The sequence below is a fragment of the Oryzias latipes genome, chromosome 4 (genome assembly GCF_002234675.1).
Source record: "Oryzias latipes chromosome 4, ASM223467v1".
NCBI lineage: Eukaryota > Metazoa > Chordata > Actinopteri > Beloniformes > Adrianichthyidae > Oryzias > Oryzias latipes.
The window spans coordinates 712,522-732,388 of record NC_019862.2 but is presented as its reverse complement, the minus strand read 5'-3'; the positions used below and the strand labels follow the sequence as shown (position 1 = coordinate 732,388).

General features: G+C 42.4%; 1 protein-coding gene across 1 annotated transcript in view; it reads right to left on the bottom strand.

Moving 5' to 3' along the window:
- Window positions 1-15,806, bottom strand: part of lnx1 (ligand of numb-protein X 1) — a 42,428-nt gene extending 26,622 nt beyond the window's left edge. The window contains exons 1-2 of the mRNA XM_004067570.4: window positions 15,543-15,806; window positions 4,406-4,911 (exon numbers count right to left, since the gene is read on the bottom strand). Of these exons, the coding sequence (XP_004067618.1) occupies window positions 4,406-4,860 (455 nt within the window). The 5' untranslated portion in view covers window positions 4,861-4,911; window positions 15,543-15,806. The remainder of the gene's footprint in view (window positions 1-4,405; window positions 4,912-15,542) is intronic.
- Window positions 15,807-19,867: the final 4,061 nt, after the last annotated feature.

Below are 19,867 nucleotides of genomic sequence, written 5' to 3'. Positions count from 1 at the left end.
AGAGAGTCTATGTTACGGAGAACTATTGGAGCTATCCAGTTTTGATCCACATTCCAGCTCAAAGAGGGAAAAACAAAGACGCACATGGATCTATTTATCTGCAAGTGGATGTCTCAGAATGAAGCAGAGCAGAGAGATTTTGGCATGGCTATCATATTTTGTACGTCACAACTGATGGTACATTTTTTATCTGCTCCTGAGTCACCACAATTGGAATAAAGAAATACTTGGTAATGCAAATAATTCTAAAAGTTCTTTATATATGTCCTTCATCAGAAAAAAGGCCACAATGACATCTCAGACAGTCTTTCAAGCATTTCTCTCAAATGTGTATGTGGAGCTTTTCAATTAGAGCAAGAAGAATCAATTCAGATCTGACACAGGTTTAAAATAGATGGTAATTATCAGTACTACTATTGTTAGGATCTAGGATATATATGGGCATTAAAGAAGAAAAAAGGTGTATCCTCTGCATTGTTTTGTTTTATTGTTTTTTTTTAATTGCTTTCTTCAAAAATTTTTAAAAATACCCAGAGTACATTGCTCTATTTTAACTTTTGAACTCTGCACTACATCTGCAGGATTTTCACTGACCTGCACTGTGACAAACAATTTCCACAACACAAATTTCAAAATCCAAGTGAAGAGTGGGGTTTTGTAAAAGGCATATTTTGAAATTAGAGATCAAAAATAGTGAAACCCAAAGCTTCTGAAACTCTGAACAGAGAAAACTTGTTTCAGGCGTCTCAAGGCCCGTACACACCGGGACGAATATTCGCCAGCCGTTATTCGCCAGCGTTTTTCGCCACGTTTTTTGTGTTCACACCAAGGTGATTTTCGCTGACGATGAGCCGAGCGAACATGCAATTTGATTCCTTGACATTAGATGGCGCTTAATGTAAAACAGAAATACCCCCTGTACACAACTTCACGCTTTTTAAAGTCGCTTTTCACTCAGAAGAAGAGAGCAAGTATTTACGCGCTTGTCAGAATCATACAAAGAAAACATGAATATTTCCAGCACCAGTAGCTCCAGTTCCAGCGATGAAGAAATTATTGTTCTGTTGAATGATGACAGACGCCGGAAAAGACGCCGATTTTGGGTACATCCCATAGTTACGAGAAGAGAAGAACATGGGGAGTTTTATCCACTGGTACAAGAGCTGAAAATGTATCATGAGCGTTTTGGGGGATATTTTAGAATATCTGTCAGTGAGTGCATCTTCTTCGTCTGATTTCTTCGCGGCAGTGTAGACGCTACTTGGCATCTATCTTCTTCGCCATGACGTATGTGTGCTCAGCAAGACAGTTTTGTGTTTGAGCGCCCCCAAGTTGTGTTTTACTGTACATTCAGAAGCTCCAGACACGTGTGCAAAAGCGCCGTTCTCATTGTTCGAATAGTTTTTGACGCAGCGCGTCAAACCAAAAAAACGAACCCGAGGCATTTTTAAAAATGACGCTTTTTTGGTGGCGTTTTTCGCGTCGGTGTGCACACTCACATTGGTGCCCTTTGTTTAGTCACGAGGCGTTAAACGTCGGCGAATATCGTGCGCGGAATTCGTCCCGGTGTGTACGGGCCTTCAGACACAAACATCTCCCACAAGTTCTCACATGCAGGAGGCTAGAATAGAACTAAATGAAAAAACAATGCAATGCATATATTTTGTTATGGATTGCTTCCTTAAAAGTGGACATTCATCTCACCTAAAATGCTGTAGAGGTCATGAATGATTTGATTAGTACATCAACTTTAACCAGATAGCTTGGTGGTCTCAATCATGATGACTTCATGCCTGAATCTGTGGCTAGAGAAGCTGGAGATGATGAACTATGTTATCATTGGCATCAGGGCGGCAAAAGAAAAGATTTCAAACTCAGGCTGTGAAACATCCCACCACCCTCCACATCCAAATGAGAAATCAAATGTTTTCTTGTGTGGTTATGTCACTCCAATAAAAATGTTGTGAAATGTTGTATTTTTTCCCAATTCTGAGAAATAAATGTCAACCTTTTTGTTCGAAACCAGGGTAAGTATAGTGCAGTGGTGGAAAAATAAAAAAGCTTTTTGGAAATTTAATCTAAGTGTAGGTATCGTGTGTTTAAATATGACATTTACTTCACCTTTTTTAACCACTCAAGCTCTCCCCACCAGCAGACTATGACAGCATCACACTGATTACACTATATGGGCTTTTTTGTTGTAAGTACTCCTAAAACTGATTCAGGCAATTATTTTATCAAAGCCAGCAAACAAAATCGGTTCCATTAAAGTTCAATGAATTCACAGCTCAAAGGATGAGAGTGTGATGGAAATGTTGAAATGGTTTTTTCAGTGAGACTTTTCCACATCCATGCACAGAGTGCAGGCGTCTTTGAGGACATGGCCCATCACCTCCACATATAACACTCTCTTAGTACAGGAGAGCAGCCCGATCCTTGTGGGACCCAGCCTCTGAGATCCACAACCCTTGTAGTGAAAACCTACAGGGGCAGAGGTGGAAAGGGGGGACAGTATCAATTGCTAAGATCAGAAATATACTTTCTAAGAGTGATACTGAAAAGCTCATCCATGCATTTGTTACGTCTGGACTGGATTACTGTAACTCCTTGTTAGCAGCATGTCCTAAGAGTTTTGGTTATCTGAAGACAAAATTTTACGTTGGCTTTTTGAAAATGAAATTTGTTTGGCAAATTTTGTGTCAAGGGCATGGACAATAAGAATGGACACTTTGTATTCTGATAGACTCTGATTAGGGGGGTTATTGGATTTTTGTGATGAGCATGTATCTTTGTGTATTATGTATTTTGTCTTTCAGTGTCATATAAGCCTGTGTGGGCTGGGCACATTAGTGCATGACACTTAAATAAATCAAATCAATCAATCAAAAAAAATAAACAATCCTTAAGAAGTCTCCAGCTTGTTCAGAACGCAGCAGCTAGATTGTTAGCTGGAACTAGCAGAAGAGATCACATCACTCCTGTGTTAGTTTCACTCCATTGGCTCCCAGTTGATTCCAGAATCAAGTTCAAGATCCTCCTGTTAACCTATAAGGCCTTACATGGAATGGCCCCGTCCTATATTAAGGACCTCATAGTCCCTTACCATCCAATGAGAACACTTCGCTCACTAAATGCAGGACTGCTTGTGGTTCCTAGAATTAGTAAAAGTACGGTTGGAGGTAGAGCGTTTAGCCACCAAGCCCCTGTCTTATGGAATAAACTCCCAGCTCATGGAAGAGAGGCCGACTCAGTTTCTACATTCAAAGTTAGACTTAAAACATTCCTCTTTGGACAGGATTATTATCGGACAATAGGCTGCTAGAAGTTGAAGCTGGGGTAACTATGGTGCATTGGGGTTCTGCCCTCTTTTCTCATCTACTTCTACCCTTCCTCTCTTCTCCATTCTTGATCATTATTCATCATTTAGTTCTCCATGCCTCTGTTTGGTGCAGTGCGATTCATGTATTGTCCCTCTTTCCCTCTCCCCTCCTGGGGAGTGGGAGTGCTTCCAGATTCCAGGTGGCTCATCCGTGCTCCTGTTCCTGACCGTGTACCTCGTCTCTGCTCCTGCTTCTACACCTGGCTGTGGATCCTGCCTCTGGCTCGCCCCTGACTGTCCCCCCAACTCCATCTGTATGAAGCTTGTCTGCTGGACTTTAAATGTGTAGTTATAGAGCTAGATAAGTTAATTCTTCTTTATGAGTTCTGGTAAATCACCTGTCCGTCCTGGGAGAGGATCCCTCCTTCATGTGGGCGCCCTTGAGGTTTCTTCGTTTTTTCCGGAATCCGTTTTTTTTAGGAGTTTTTCCTTACTGCGAATGGGGGTCAGTTTAGCTTAGTCAGTTGGTTAGTTCAATTTAGTATTTTCCTATTGAACTCTATGTATTTATGATCCTTTTGAGTTTATGTTTCACTTTTTCAATTACCGATACGAAGCCCATTGAGACGACTGTTTTTGTGAATTTCGGCTATACAAATAAAATTGAATTGAATTGAATTGAATGAGAGAAAACGTCTCTTTTTTTGTGCTAAAGGAGATTTAGGAAGCTGGTGTTTTGATGTTCAACCCCGGCGCTTGTGTGTTTGGTGAGATGTGTGGATTATCCCAACAGTGTTTGGGCTGGAAGAGTGCTGCTGAGTATTAATGAAAGCAGAGAAACCCCAGCTCTGTGTTTTATTGCCATACAGGCAGGACAGTTTGGTCTGCCTAGTTAAGAGCCTGGTGGGAGGAGCGACAGTCCTCATTGGGATTGGAGCTGCGGGTTGATGATGATGCGTAGAGAAGGCTGGGAAACTCAAAGTGAATGCTTACTGTCAGTCATTATTAACTTGATAAGAATCAAAGAGCAGAAGAAAAGCTTGCTTGGGTTTTCTGGTGGTGGTTTACCTGCCTACACCAACCTACCTGTTTTTGATGTGGTCTTCCAGTTGTCCTCGGGCCAATTTTTCAGTGCAATGCTCTGTGAAAGGGCAGGTTATCATCAGCTTGTCCAGCAGCTTGTGCACCAGCAGGCTGGGCTTCCTGCAGCTCTGCAGCATGAGGGGGTCACGGCACACAGGGCAGAAATCGCTTTCCAGCAGGAAGCTGGTCAGGCACTCCTGGCAGTAGGTGTGTCCACAGGGCGTGTCCAGAGGCCGGATGAGCGGCTGCAGGCAGATCTGGCAGACAAGATCGTCATCCACCTCGTCCTGATACAAGTACTCATGGTTCTCCTCCAGCTTGTGACTGTGGCCACATGATGCACATAAATCAGGAGGCGGAGATAACAGTCCAAGGTTAGATGGGTAGAGAGGCTCAGCGGATGCCTCAACCATTGCGGTGGCGCCCACCGGCTGAGTGCTCTCCTCTGGTATGCTCATTGTAGGCCAGATTCAGGATAAACCTTGTAAAGAATTCATCTGCAGAGAGAGCTGGGACAAACAGAAAAACAAACAGTGTAAGACAACAACAAGATGTGCATGTTTCTGCTGGCACTCAAAAGGCCCCTTCAATGAATAAGTTAGTAAAATATTTTAGGATATTTATACATGTGTGCTCTGCTGTTTTGGGAAAAGTAAACAAGAATATGCAAACTTTCAAATTTTTGTTTTCTCCAATTAGAAAGAAGCTGTTGGTCAATGATTTATTAAGTTTAGTTTCACTCAGCAGAATAAATGCTAAACTTTCTAATACCTTCCCAGCCGTTAACAACAAAAAAGGAATTGCAAGAAAACAATGTTCACACATGAAGATTATTTTTTAACAACATTCCTTAATAAGAAATTTAAACATTGCAATAACAAAAACATAGTGGCAAAAGGTTTCAAACAAATGGGAAAGACATTTGGGAGATTTATTTTAGCAATGATTGTTGTTTTTGCACATCAAAATGATACTATGGGGACATTTTTGTTATATATATATACACACACACACACACACACACACACACACACACACATATATATATATATATATATATATATATATATATATATATATATATATATATATATATATATATATATATATATATATATATATATATATACAGTCAGGACCATAAATATTTTGACAGAGACACATTTTGACAGAGAGAATTTTAAATAAAACAACTCAGATGTCATTAAAGTGCAGACTTTCAGCTTTTATTCCATGGGTTGAACAAAAAGGTTGCATAAAAATGTGAAAAACTAAAGCATTTTTAACACAATCCCTTCATTTCAGGGGCTTGTAAGTAATTGGACAATTGACTTCCATGCTATTGCATGGGCAAGTGAGGGCAATTCCCTTATGTCATTATGAGTGAAGCAGATAAAAGGCCTGGAGTTGATTAGAGGACTCGTGCTGCATTTGGAAGATTTAGCTGTGAACAGACAACATGCGGTCAAAGGAGCTCTCCATGGAGGTGAAAGGAGCCATCATTAAGATGAGAAAACAGAAAAAAACATGCCAGAAATCGCTACAGTATTAGGAGTGGCAACATTAACAGTGTGGTACATCCTGAGAAAGAAAGAAAGCTCTGGTGAACTCAGCAACGCAAAAAGACCTGGACATCCACGGAAGACAACAGTGGTGGATGATGGCAGAATCATTTCCATGGTGAAGAGGAACCCGTTCACAACAGCCAACCAAGTGAACAACACTCTCCAGGAGGTAGGTATATCAATATCCAAGTCTACCACAAAAAGAAGACTGCATGAAAGTAGATCCAGAGGGTACACTGCTAGATGCAAGCCACTCATAAGCCTCAAGAATAGTAAGCTGACAGAAGCTCAAAGAGGTACAATGAGAAAGCAAGTACCTCAGAGATACAGCCAGATGCCCATACCTGAAGCACTGGAAACTGCCAAACAAAGACTCCTAGCATTGAGCAGCCGCCTAAAGAGGTAAACAAGAGACAATGAAGCCAAACAGGCTGTTCGCAACTCAGCCTGCAAAAGTGGCAGGGTCAAAACAGCCGATCAGTCCCACCAAGGCTAGAAAATGAACAGTACTGGAAAAGAAGAAAGAGGCAGCACATAACAGAAATGCCCAGTGGCTGGTCTCTCTGAGAAAAGAACATACGGTAAATGGGGTATACTTATATAGCGCTTTCTAGCTTCTTTCGAAGGCCCAAAGCGCTTTACAGTCACATTCACCCAGTCACACACACATTCACACACTGGCGGCGGCTCCGCTGCCAAACACTGGCGCCGACCTCCCACCAGAGGCAAGGTGGGGTTATGTGTCTTGCCCAAGGACACTTCGACACATGGGCGTGCAAGGCGGGAATAAAACCTGCAATCTTACGATCATGGGTCGACCGCCCTACCGCTGCACCATGGCCGCCCTCAACATAGGAACCTCCCTGAACAGAATCCAGTATCCATCACAGTGGCAGACATCCAAGAAAGAGTCTCAGGTATGAAGAACTGGACAACACCGGGCCCTGACATGAAACATCCCTACTGGCTAAAGAAACTCACCACACTCCAAGAGCCCACAAATGAACCAGCTGCTAAGAGATGGGACTCACCCCAAATGGCTAACGGAAGGGCGAATGATCCTAATCCAGAAGGATCCCTCAAAGGGTGCAGTCCCATCCAACTACCGGCCAATAACCTGTCTGCCCACAACATGGAAGCTAATGCTCTACATTGCAACCAAGATAAATAGGCACATGGATCAATACATGAGCAACACACAGAAGGGCATTGGTAGAGACTCCAGAGGAGCCAAACACCAACTCCTGGTTGACAGAACAGTCGCTCAAGACTGCAAGTCACGACACACCAACCTGTGCACAGCCTGGATGGATTACAAGAAAGCCTATGACTCAATGCCACACACGTGGATCACTGAATGCTTGGAGCTGTACAACATCAACAGGACTCTAAGAGCCTTCATAAGAAACTTGATGAAGCTGTGGAAAACCACCCTTGAAGCCAATGGGAAGCCACGTGCACAAGTGTCCATCAAATGTGGGATACACCAAATTGATGCTCTGTCCCCACTGCTGTTCTGCATACGTCTGAACCCCCTCAGCCAAATAATCAACAAAACTGGCTATGGAGACTGACTCAGAAATGGGGCCAACATCAGTCACCTCCTCTACATGGATGACATCAAGCTATATGCTAAAGGCCCGTTCACACCGGGACGAATTTCGCCGACGATTTTCGCCGACGTTTAACGCCTCGTGACTAAACAAAGGGCACCAATGAGAGTGTGCACACCGACGCGAAAAAACGCCACGCGTCAAAGCGTCAAAAAAAAAAAACGTCTCGGGTTCGTTTTTTTTTTTTGACGCCTCGCGTCGAAATCTATTCGACCAATGAGAATGGCGCTTTTGCACACGTGTCTGGAGCTTCTGGAGTTACAGTAAAACACAACTTGGGGGCGCTCAAACACAAAACTGCCTTGCTGAGCACACATACCAGCGAAGAAGATAGACGCCAAGTAGCGTCTATACTGCCGCGGAGAAATAATGACGGACATTCTAAAATATCCCCGAGCCAAGCATAAGTTGGAGCTACTGGTGCTTGAAATATTCATGTTTTCTTTGTATTATTCTGACAAGCACGTAAATACTTGCTCTCTTCTTCTGAGGGAAAAGCGACTTTAAGAAGCGTAAAGTTGCGCAGCGCCACCTTGTGTACAGGAGTATTTCTGTTTTACATTAAGCGCCATCTAATGTCAGGGAAGGAAATTGCATGTTCGCTCGGCTCATAGTCAGCGAAAATCGCCTGGGTGTGAACACAAAAAACGTGGCGAAAAACGCTGACGAATAACGCCTGGCGAATATTCGTCCCGGTGTGTACGGGCCTTAAGAGCGAGCGTGACATTGAATCCCTGATCCACACCACCAGGATCTACAGTACTGACATTGGGATGTCATTCGGGCTCCAGAAATGTAGCCGGATGGTGACAAAGAGAGGCAAGGTAGTCCACACAGGAGGGGTCTCACTCCCAGAAGGAACATACATTGAGGACTATTACAAGTACCTTGGAATTCCGCAGGCAAATGACAACCTGGAGCAGGCAACAAGGAAAGCTGTAACAGCTATATGCCGCCAACGAGTAAGGCAACTCATGAGAAACCAGCTCAATGGCAAGGACAAGACCCGTGCTATACACAGCTATGCACTGCTATTCACCAGATACCCTGCAGGACTAATAAGATGGCCAAAGGAAGAGATACAGACCATGGATGTTAAGACACAAAAGCTCCTCACCATGCATGGAGGGTTCCATCCCAAATCCAGCACCCTGAGACTGTATGCTAGCCGCAAGGAAGGAGGCCGAGGACTAGTGAGCGTAGAAGCCACTATCCAGGATGAAACATCCAAGATACATGAGTACATCAAGCTCAAGGCCCCAACTGACAGTGTGCTCAGTGAATGTCTCAGGCAATGGAGAGCAGAGGATACAGTGCTGGAGGACAGATCCTCATGGGAGGACAAAGCCCTGCATGGGATGTACCACCGGACCATAACTGAAGTGGCTGATATCAAGAAGTCCTACCAATGGCTAGAAAGGGCTGGCCTACAGGACAGCACAGAAGCACTAATCCCGGCAGCTCAGGAACAAGCCCTGAGCACCAGAGCCATAGAGGCTCAGATCTACCACACCAGACAAGACCCAAGGTGTAGGCAAAGAGGCGCCTGAAACAATCCAGCACATAACTGCAGGGTGTAAGATGCTGGCAGGGAAAGCATACATGGAGCGCCACAATCAAGTGGCTGGAACAATATACAGGAACAAGTGTGCAGAATATGGACTGGAAACCCCAAGGTCAAAATGGGAAACACCTCCGAAGGTGGTAGAGAATGAGAGGGCAAAGATCCTGTGGGACTTCCAGATCCAGACTGATTGGATGGTAATGGAGAACCAACCAGACATTGTAGTGGTGGATAAAGAACAGAGGAAAGCCGTTGTGGTGGATGTGGCAGTGCCAAGCGATGGGAACATCAGGAAGAAGGAACATGAGAATCTGGAGAAATACCAGGGACTCAGAGAAGAACTGGAGAAAGCCTGGAAAGTGAAGGTGACAGTGGTGCCTGTGGTAATGGGAGTGTGATAGGAGTTGCCGTTTGTTTGGCAGTTAGCCTTGACTGTGGGTTTCAGAACATCTATTTGGTTTTGAACCTTCTATTCATTCCATATTCTCTGCATATAATCTGTCTGGGTGGGATTGCTTGAGTAGTAGCATTCTAACAGAACCTTGTTCTCACATCTAGTCCATTTCAGTCATCCAGTAGCCCACTTTCCATCAGGGTGCTCTGGGCCCCCAGCACCTGACGCAAACGTCTAAACCTGAGCCCTGGTTTAGATCTTCAAAGAACCACAACCTCGCAGAAACTGAGTAATTATCTGTTTCAAGCTATACATGTTTTAAGGCAGCATTTTGTAAAAGTTGATTAGTCTACTGGACTGAAAAAAGGGGGATGAGGGTCGCGATTAGTCAGAGTATTCATGAGATTGGTTGTATGAAAGCTTCACTCAATATTTCAGCAGATATAACCCATGTGCTATCCTAGGCACTTTAACGTTGGGAGTTGGGTCATCTAGACCCACTAGACAGTACCCTGAACCTTTTTTCTTCAATGATTTGTGATCTTCACTGGTGTCCATGGATCACATAAAATCTTTCCACCTTTATCCACCTTTGTCATGGTAGGGAGAACACGTCAACGTAAGGGTGAGGTCATCTAAGATAGCACAAGGGTTAAGGAGCTATGTCTTTTTGTTTGAGTCAATGGTACTGGGGCAATTACCATATCAATGGCGAGCAATTCACATCACCAGTGGGGGTTCTTGGGCAAGACCCTTAATGCTACTGCCTCCCGGGCGCGGCTAGTCTGCAGCTCACCGCTCCCCCAGGGGATGGGTCAAATGCGGAGAACAAATTTCGCACACCTAGGTGTGTGACAGAAAGTAGCACTTTCTTTCTTTCTTTCAAACCACCAGCACAGAGACTAGACTGTGGGCTTTCTTTCTCTGCTTGCAAGAACAACATTTTTCATCTCAGCAGCAGCCGACAGAGACTGACGCAAATTAATTTCCAGATCTCTGCTGCTCAGGCTGCACGACAATCCCTCATCTCTGTTAATCCATAGAAGAATATGACTGATTTTCGTAATGGCAAATGGTTATTAGTTGCCACTCAGGTATACATTGTGATTTAGATTACGAGCAAGCACGTCATCTCCAGAACAGGCTGGCTCCTCGGGCACATGGACACAAACAGATGGGCTCAGTCAGGCACACGTCACCCTGGCAACAGTAACCGTGTTGGCTCTCCACTTGCTTTGCTTCTGAAGCCACGAGTGGGTCTTGGCTGCTTAATGAGTAACTGTTATAAAAACACCACCAGATTTAAAACTTGTGAAGTCAACAAAATACAAATATAATTCAAGTGCTAGAACACATTCCCACACTCAAACATTCTGCCAAGCTGAAGAGGTTTTAAAAAGCAAGGCAAAAACAAAATATTGGGATATGTAATGCGGTTATTGTGTGCAGTTCCATGTGACTATGAGTGCCAATCCACCAAGAAACAAGCAGGTTGTAAAAACACACAGCAGCTTGTGACGGCTTAGTTTGTTCAGAGTGCGTTTGTGAAGGGAAAGCTAAAAAGAAGATGCCAGGTAGTCTTAAAGAAGATGAACCTTCTTCCCAAGAACTTGTGGTGACACAAATGATTCATCACTCTGTCTGTGACAGAGCTTCTGAGATCTGGCCTGATCCATAGAAACCAGCGTTTTCATCACAGGAAAAGCTGGAGACAGGCGAGGAGAGAAAAGTAGAGCAAACGCAAGTAGAGATGAAAACACCAGGGCCAAAAAGTGATTTACGGAAAGGAAATATCAAGTGGTTTGATTCTCTCTTCAAACTATCTCCTTAAAAACCTGTTTTCACACATGAATGCTGGAGATTTTCTAGAAATTGATCAACAATTCATGTGGGACTTTTTTAGTCCTGCAGTTGATGTGTGCACATGCACTTCACTGTAAGAGATTAGTTAACTAGAGGTATGCTGTCACAGCTGGAACTGTGAGGGGAAATGGGGAGCAATTGGGTAGAATGTTGAGCAAAAGTGTGCACTGGGAATTGCTGTTTGTTTACAGGAATAGAAAGAGTTCCACAGGGACAGTTCTGTGCTTGCATCTCATAAAATTGTATAAAATAACTGGCTTTGAGGTGTGCTGGGCTGGAGAATTTAGAAGTTCAGAAGCTAATGTCAGCTCTCCAGAAGCTTTGTTGTAAAGTTCCTTGAATGTCTGTGAACATAAATGCATTAACACTAAGAACAACAGCACAGAAAAGATCTAACATCTTCCTTTTTCAGTTGAAACAACAAGAATGACATCCACAACACTGGCAAAGACTGATCTAATATCTGAACACCATAAAAACCTGAATTAGCCTTGAAGATCGCAGTGTAGAAATAATTTATCGTGTTTCTACAGGCAGAGGCACATACTAATGTTTGTCCATACACACCTCTTTTAACAGCAAGCATATTCCAAGGGCACACCTATGCCCTGGAGCATCAGCTCTCTCTGGGTTATTCATGATCCTTGACGTAAAAGGATGACAGCACTAAAGTTGGCCTGTTGGGCTGCTGGTTTTCCAGGACTTTGACACTAGATTTCAGTTCAGTTCAGTTTAGTTTATTTCAAACACAAGTGAAAAATTAACACAATACAGTGGTTTAAGAAAGACCTAAAACAATACAGTGTGCTTGAAAAGAAGTGGGTTGAAGAGAAATCTTGTCTGCTCCCACCCCCTTTTACAAAAACTGATGATGTGCGTATTCAATAGGCGTATTGCTATTTACAGATAGGTACAAAACATTCACGGTACAATTCTGCATGTGCAAATGTGACATTTTTTGTTTTGTTTATCATTTCTGGCCTTATAAATTTCTATTAGTGACTTCTTGTAGTTTTTTTTGAATACATGTAAACTTCTGGTTTGTTTTAAACCAGGTTTTAAATCCATTCCATAAATCCACACCACAATTTGATAGACACGTTTTCTTTTTTGTTGTTCGAATGCACTGCTTTTTGAAATTCAGTTTTTTTCTTAGATTGTAAATCCCGTCTCTGTCTTTGAACTTTTGCTGTAAGTTTAGTGGAAGTAAGTTGTATCTGGCTTTATTCATGATGAGAGCCGTTTTCAACTGTTTTATTAATGAGCTAACATATACACTACGTTACCAAAAGTATTGGCTTACCCATCCAAATGATCAGAATCAGGTATCCTAATCACTTGGGCTGGTAACAGGGCAGGCCAAGCTCTCAGGCCCTCAGTGAATTCCAGCGTGTTGTTGCACAGGACGCCACCTGTGCAACAAATCCAGTGGTGAATTGTCCTCTCTCCTAAATATTCCACAGTCAGCTGTCAGCTCTATCAGAACAAAACAGAAAAGTTTGGAAACAACAGCAACTCAGCCACCAAGTGGTAGACCAAGTAAACTGATGGAGAGGGGTCAGAGGATGCTGAAGCGCAAAGACATCTCAGACTTTCTGCTCAGTCAATTGCTACAGAGCTCCAGCAGCTGCCTCCAAGCCACACATCACTGCAATGCAAAGCATCGATGCAGTGGTGTGGAGCACGCCACCACTGGACTCTAGAGCAGTGGAGACGCTTTTTCTGGAGTGATGAATCACTCTTTTCCATCTGGCAATCTGATGGATGAGTCTGGGTTTGGAGGTTGCAGGAGAAAAGCACATCTGAGACTGCATTGTGGTGAGTGTGAAATTTGGCGGAGGAGGAATTATGGTGTGGGTTTGTTTTTCAGGACTTGGGCTTAGCCCCTTAGTTCCAGTGAAAGGAACTCTGAATGCTTCAGGATACCAAAACTCATCCTATATGACTGTGCCCCAGTGCACAAAGCAAGGTCCATGGATGAACTTGACTGGCCTCCACAGAGTCCTGACCTGAACCCCATAGAACACCTTTGGGGTGTTTTAGAGCAGAGACTGAGAGCCAGGCCTTCTCCACCAGCATCAGTGTGAGACCTCACCAATGTGCTTTTGGAAGAATGGTCAAAAAGTCCTCTAAACACACTCCTCAACCTTATGGACAGCCTTCCTAGAATTGTTGAAGCTGTAAAAGCTGCAAAAGGTGTACCCACATCATATAGAACTCAATCAGTTATATGCTTTTGGAGAAATAGTGTATTTTAATGTCTAAACAATAAAAAAAAGCCTTTTAGGATCAGCAATTGTTTTCTTAACATATTTGCTTTTCAAGTTTTATTTAAAAGAAAAAACAATATTTCTACTGTATGGTAAATACAACAGCAAGACTTTCCATTTGGCTTAGAACCACAGCACGCTCAGTCCACTATTCCTCCTGCTCTTCAACCTTCTCAGATTTCATGTCTGGACGGCTTGTCAAGCTAACAATGGCACAAGGAACTGATGCCTTGTTGGGAAAACAACCCAGTGACGAAGTTTCAGCGACTGTGTCAGCATTTCCGCAGTCCGCACAGAACCAGCAAGTTGCTGTGTACACCTCCACTCCTCAACTTCAAATCTTCAAAACAAATCAGATTACATCTGAAGCAATCAAACAAAGCATGCCTTCAAAGTAAAAGCTCCACATCCAGGTATGGCCTTTTTCTGCTGAAAGCCTGCTCCTTTAGCTGGGACTAATACACCCACAGCAGGTGTGGTATTGTGAGTGGACCATAAATGGCTCTGACTCATTTCAATAGCTGGTACTCAGCACAGGGTGCAGAAGGAACAAGAAGCAGCTCCTGAACATATTAGCCAATGTCGGATCATAAAAAAGAACAGACAAAAGCTGTAATTGTCACCATCTCTTCATACTCTAAAAAGGCTTCCTGTAAAAAAAAAAAAATTGACCGTATATGAGAGTTGGATTGAGCCATCTATCCCCTCTAATGTTCCAAACAGGAAGTATTGACTGAAGCCAACATTTTTCAAACTTTTAATAAAGAAAACTTTTGTTGTTGTAAACTGATGAGGCTTGTTAAACTGTTTTCCATAAACCTAAAACATCTCATCTTAAAACTTTAGACATGTTTTCCTGTACAGAGACCCATTTTTACATTGCTACATTTTTCATAGGGACCTGTTTTTGCCAAACAGGAAATAAACTTTAATTTTTCAAAACAATATATTTTTTTATTTCTGAAGTAAAACGTTTTTTTTTGGGAACAAACCACATGCTTTGTGGGATGAATTTCTTAAAGGTGGTGAACTTTAAAGGAACAGACTGCATGCAAAATCCAGCCTACAAAGGCATAGTTGGGTATGTTCAGACTTGCCACAAAAAAACAGAAAAATTCCTGTAAGTATCAGAGTTTTTTTTTTTTTTAACTGCACTGAGAGCATCTATGTCGTAACCACAAGGAACAAAACACTGGAAACAAAGAGAGCACACAGTTCCATGTAACTGGATTCAACAATGACTCATCTGTGGAAAATTTCAAAGTCAAAGTCAGTTTCTTTATTTGTCTGTTTATTTTTTTTTTTTTTGTGGGACTCTGTCTTTAAAAATTAAAGCATTATGGATCATATTTTCTTTGTGTGTGTGTACATCTATGTTTTCTGTGTGTGTCATAACCTGCCGCATTTTGTTCCATCATACTACGCAATGCGAGGGGCAACATTTTTGGTACAGTGGTATAGTTCCAGGCGCTTTTACTAATCTCTACATAAAGCCCTCGTGTGTGTTTGTGTGCGGCTGCTTGTCCCTGAGAGTTCACAGCAGTCTCCACAGAGAGCCTGGGCCAGGCCTGACACCTCTGTCTAGATGAGCAGCTGTAGACAGATGTGAAGCTCACACACACATGCACACACACACATTCGACTGGAAAAAGAACCTGCAATCATGACTGGGTCACGGTGCCACGACTTCCTTGATTCTAAAAGGGAAAGTGCTAACATACACAGCCAGAGATTCAACACAAATCACATATGCAAAAAGTTTAAAAGAACATCTGATCCTCTAAATAGCTTAGAGTTAAACAGTTAAAGGCTTTGGGAACAGATACCCATAAAAAGCCTGGAAAATAACTGAAAAAGGAATGTATACTTACATAACTTAATCAGCGACATTCACTTTCCACCGTGCAGTTCACCTGGCCAGGTAAAGTCTTACAGTTGGTGTAACATTAAACCCTTCAGAGAGGAGGTGGGGAGGAAGGGAGGGTTAAATGATTCATGAAACAGGACTTTGTCCCTTTTTGGAGGCTTGTTGGCTTGCAGGTTGCTCCTCGAGTAGTGAAATGCTATCCCGCCGTTGGTCTGCAAGGGTTCTCCAACACTACTCCAATGAGAGAAGCAGTGCTCCTTTGTGAGCTGAAAATCTGCTCACCTCTAACCTGCCAAGGTGATCAGGAAGTCGTTTGAGAGAGGGAGGAGTCAAAAAGATAAACAACAGAACTGCCCAAACCTGCTGTGGGAGTTCAGGAGAAACTGGAAGTGTCAAAAACACATGCTGAAAGCCTATGTAACGTCTTTTTCAAAAGAACTTGAAGCTCCCTGAAGCTCAGAGTCAAAATGAGAGTATAATATCTTAGATTAGACACACATGATCTTAGCTGCTTTAGAAACTCTCATCTTTTCTATGGGTAGTTTTCTCTTTGACAGCAGCATCTTCTGTAAAGCTTTCATGGGATGGACAAACACAGTTGTCATGAACTGCACATGTGCCTTCCGTCTTTTGATTGTCTTCCTTTATATGCAGATTTTTAGAGCCACAGGTGCTTCAGCTCAATGAGTCATCCTGATGTGAGCAAAAATGAAACATTTAGCCAATGTATCCTGAATATTCTGAAAGTGGAGAAGAAAGGAAGTCAGTCCTATGAAGACATTCTGGATCCAAAATATGAAGTAGAACTTATGCCGTTATTCCACACAATGTCATCAGAAGTTTTTAGTGTTTTAAATAAAACATAGGTAATAACATCTAAATTAAAACATATTTCAAAACAGGGTTCAGGCTTTATCATAGAAGATGATAACAGTGTTAGTTGAAAACCTCTTAGACAAAATTGAATGAAAACCAGAGAAACAGTGACTCAGAAGCCCTGAGGCAGAACAAATGTGTTGCTGGAGTGACTGCCCACCTCTGCACACTCAGAGAACAGTTTTCAGTTAAGAAAAAACCCAGAGGGCCATGTGTGGGCATCAGAACTGTGGAAATAGCATTCCTTCAAATTAAAAAAAACCTCACAGTAGTCTTGTCTCCTTTTAAATTGGTATTTGTTTTATAACCAATAAATTCACAGGATAAATAATACGATTTTGTGCTGGCCACCTGCGTGTCCCTTACAGGTTCATCCATTTTTACCGGCAGACAGCCCTCATCCACCTTTGGCTCAGTTTTGATTAAGGCCATTGGTAGTATTACCGCTTTCTGTGTTCCTGAGCTTGATGCAGCGGCCGTGTGTGGGAGGAGCTTCCACCTAATGTTTTTAGCCTGATTGCTACATGGTGTGTGTTTTTATCTCATTTATAATGCATTGAAAACACGGATGATGCTTAGGGATCAGGTTTATTATGAAGAGCTCTACAAAACATCGGTCATAAAAGGATTCTGATTTCTAATCGCGTCTTCATGTCTGGGTTAATGAAATCATTCAAAAATTCTCCCGGGAGCTTCACTCCCACTCTGAGAGCTGTGTTTGCATGACAGCCGCTGTGTCTCTGTGACCCAGTGTGAAGACCCACTGTCCCACATTAACCCGAGAGGGATAAACTAAAATGAAATTAGAGTCACTTTTTTTCTTTAATCTATAAAATTTAGAAAAATATCACTAGGTTCAGGGTTCAAGCAGGCTGACTTCACATCTCCCTGTCTGCTGGCAGAGCAAGCCAGCGAGCTCCGCCAGCCCCCTAGCTGCTGGCTAGCGACCTGTCCAGGGTGTATCCCGCCTTTGCCCAACAGTAGCTGGAATGGGCTCCAACAACCCCGCAGCCCCAGTGGATTAAGAAAATACATGGAAGTTCAGGCCAAAAACACTGCCCACTGATCGATTCACTCAAAGCGTCATTTACCCAAAGCTGAGTCCCTGATTGGTAGATGTGACGCGGAAACCATGCCAAATATGCAGATATTTGAACTCCAATCAAATCGTGCTGCTGCCAGACATTCCCACCGTGCCCACCACTCAAATTGCTCTGCAGGACCTCAGATCGCATCTGTACCATTGACTTAACATTGAAACTGGCTGCCTTTGCCACGCAAATCGCATTCGGTGTGAACGCAGCTTTAGTGGCATGAATTCAGCCAGGCTCTGTGTGTTGGCTACTTTTGTAAAGTATGACCTTTTTGGTGATTATCAAGAATAGAATCCCTTTTAGGCTGAGACCCAATCTACATTATGAAGAAGAAAAGAAAAGACATAAATGGCATACATAGTATGAGGGAGGTGAGTTAAAACATCAGTGATGTTTTAGGCGTTTGCACAGAGGATTTTGAAAAAACACTTTCGACAAATTTGACACACAAAACATGAGTGTTTGAAAGTGAAACTTCAACTATTTGTGTACAAGTTCCAACAACCTGCAGTACCAACCACCCTGATAGTTTCCAGCCTGTTAAAAACCAGGCATGTGTGATGATGAGCAAAACTGTGAGCTCTTCAGGGGGGTGTTCCAGAAAGCAGGTTATGCTAGCTCCCACGGTAAGTTTGAGGCTAAGGAAGTTGATAACCTCAGCTTTAGGTTCCAAAAATGGAGGTATGTTTCAGGATATGTCAAGTTGCCATGGCAACTCATGCTCTGAACATAACCTGGTCTGGAGTAGGTTTAGTTGAAGGTTAGTTTGTTTACAGAGAGGGGAAGCAGCATGGCGTGTCCATTTGAAGATGATTTAGTGGATGAAGAAGTTTAGATAATACTTTTTCCACCATGAGAGGGTGATAAGACCACATATGGATGTTGTAAAGATAAACTTTTTTACTTTGATCTAACTTAATTATTTGCTTCAGTTAAGATAAATCTTTTTTTTAGTTAAGTTAGCTTAAAAATAACACGTAGTTTTCAGACAGTTATTTTACTTTCTTTCAAATTAATTCAAATAAGTAGGTGTAACTTTGGTGCTGCTGTTAGATCGGCACCGCAAGGGATTGTGGGATACCATTGCCTTTGCCTGTCTGGACGGATTTGGGTTTAAGTGTGGATTTTTGACGAAACGTGTTTAGTTGTTTAGCTGTTTTACTGTGTTTTGCCGAGTTATTTTGTCCTACTAAGCTTACGTCTCTGCACCATGAGTGAGAGTGAAGGAGAGGATGATGAGTTTATATAGCACCCCTACCAATCATTTATTGAAATGACAATGTCGGAAAAATCTTTAATGAATTGATGCACTCTGTGCATTTTTCCCCCCCGACCGTTTTATTGTTATAAAAATGAGCATATCTGCCGGCTCAAACTTAGACTTATGAGAGTTCAAGAAATATAATTAAGATGGAAAAAATATTAATTGAATTGGAGTAATATGATATTTAGCTAGATAAATATGTAAATTTGAGTTGTATAAACAATTATAGAGTTTTATAGACGTAAGAAATTAAGTTGAATAAATTTAACTCAATTACTTGTTACCAATAGAAGTAATTCATTTAAGTTGGCAAAATTGGATAAGTTATATATATGTATATGCGTCACAAGGAAAATGGAAACAAAATCAGAAACTTGTGCGTTTACTTTGTCTGTGCTTCAACTACAAGCAGAAACTCTTTCTTTTGCTGATGATGCAGCCGTGTTACTTTTTTGATGGACGTATAATCTTCATACGCCGTCATTAAAATCTCAGACTCCGTCTCACTGAAATGTAGCGCTTTCTTTTTTTTTCTCACCACGCGTTTCCATGGTGACTCCGGAAATCGGCGATCTATTGAGAATGTCTTTATGTACCTGCTGTGCACGTGCATTAACCCAGGGTTACGAAGTCGAGCGTAATTACACCAACTCATATCCGGTCTTTTGGAACCGACATACCCAGAGTAAGCAAGTTCAGGCGGACTTCAGCCAGAGTTCAGGCTTAAAGTCAGGGTAGTTTAAACATGCTTCCTGGAATACCCCCCAGATCTTGTTTGGGGTTTAACTCTTTTCAGGGTTGGCCTGGAGGTCTTGTTCTTAAAGACTTTTAGGGTGGACCACAGAAAAAAGGCTCCCATGTCTGTTTCCAAGCTTGATCCCACTCAGTTTTATGACAGGGACTCTGCCCATGTGGCCCTGCATGTTATTTGTTTCTGAACTAAACCTTTTTTCTCATTACAAGTACTAGTACAGGAACAATGAAGCTATTACGGCAATGGTAATTCATAACCCAACCCAGCTCTGGTCCAAGAGATTACTCAGATTGGTAGTCATCTAAGCTCTTCTTTTCCTTATCCTTTCTGGACAAATCACT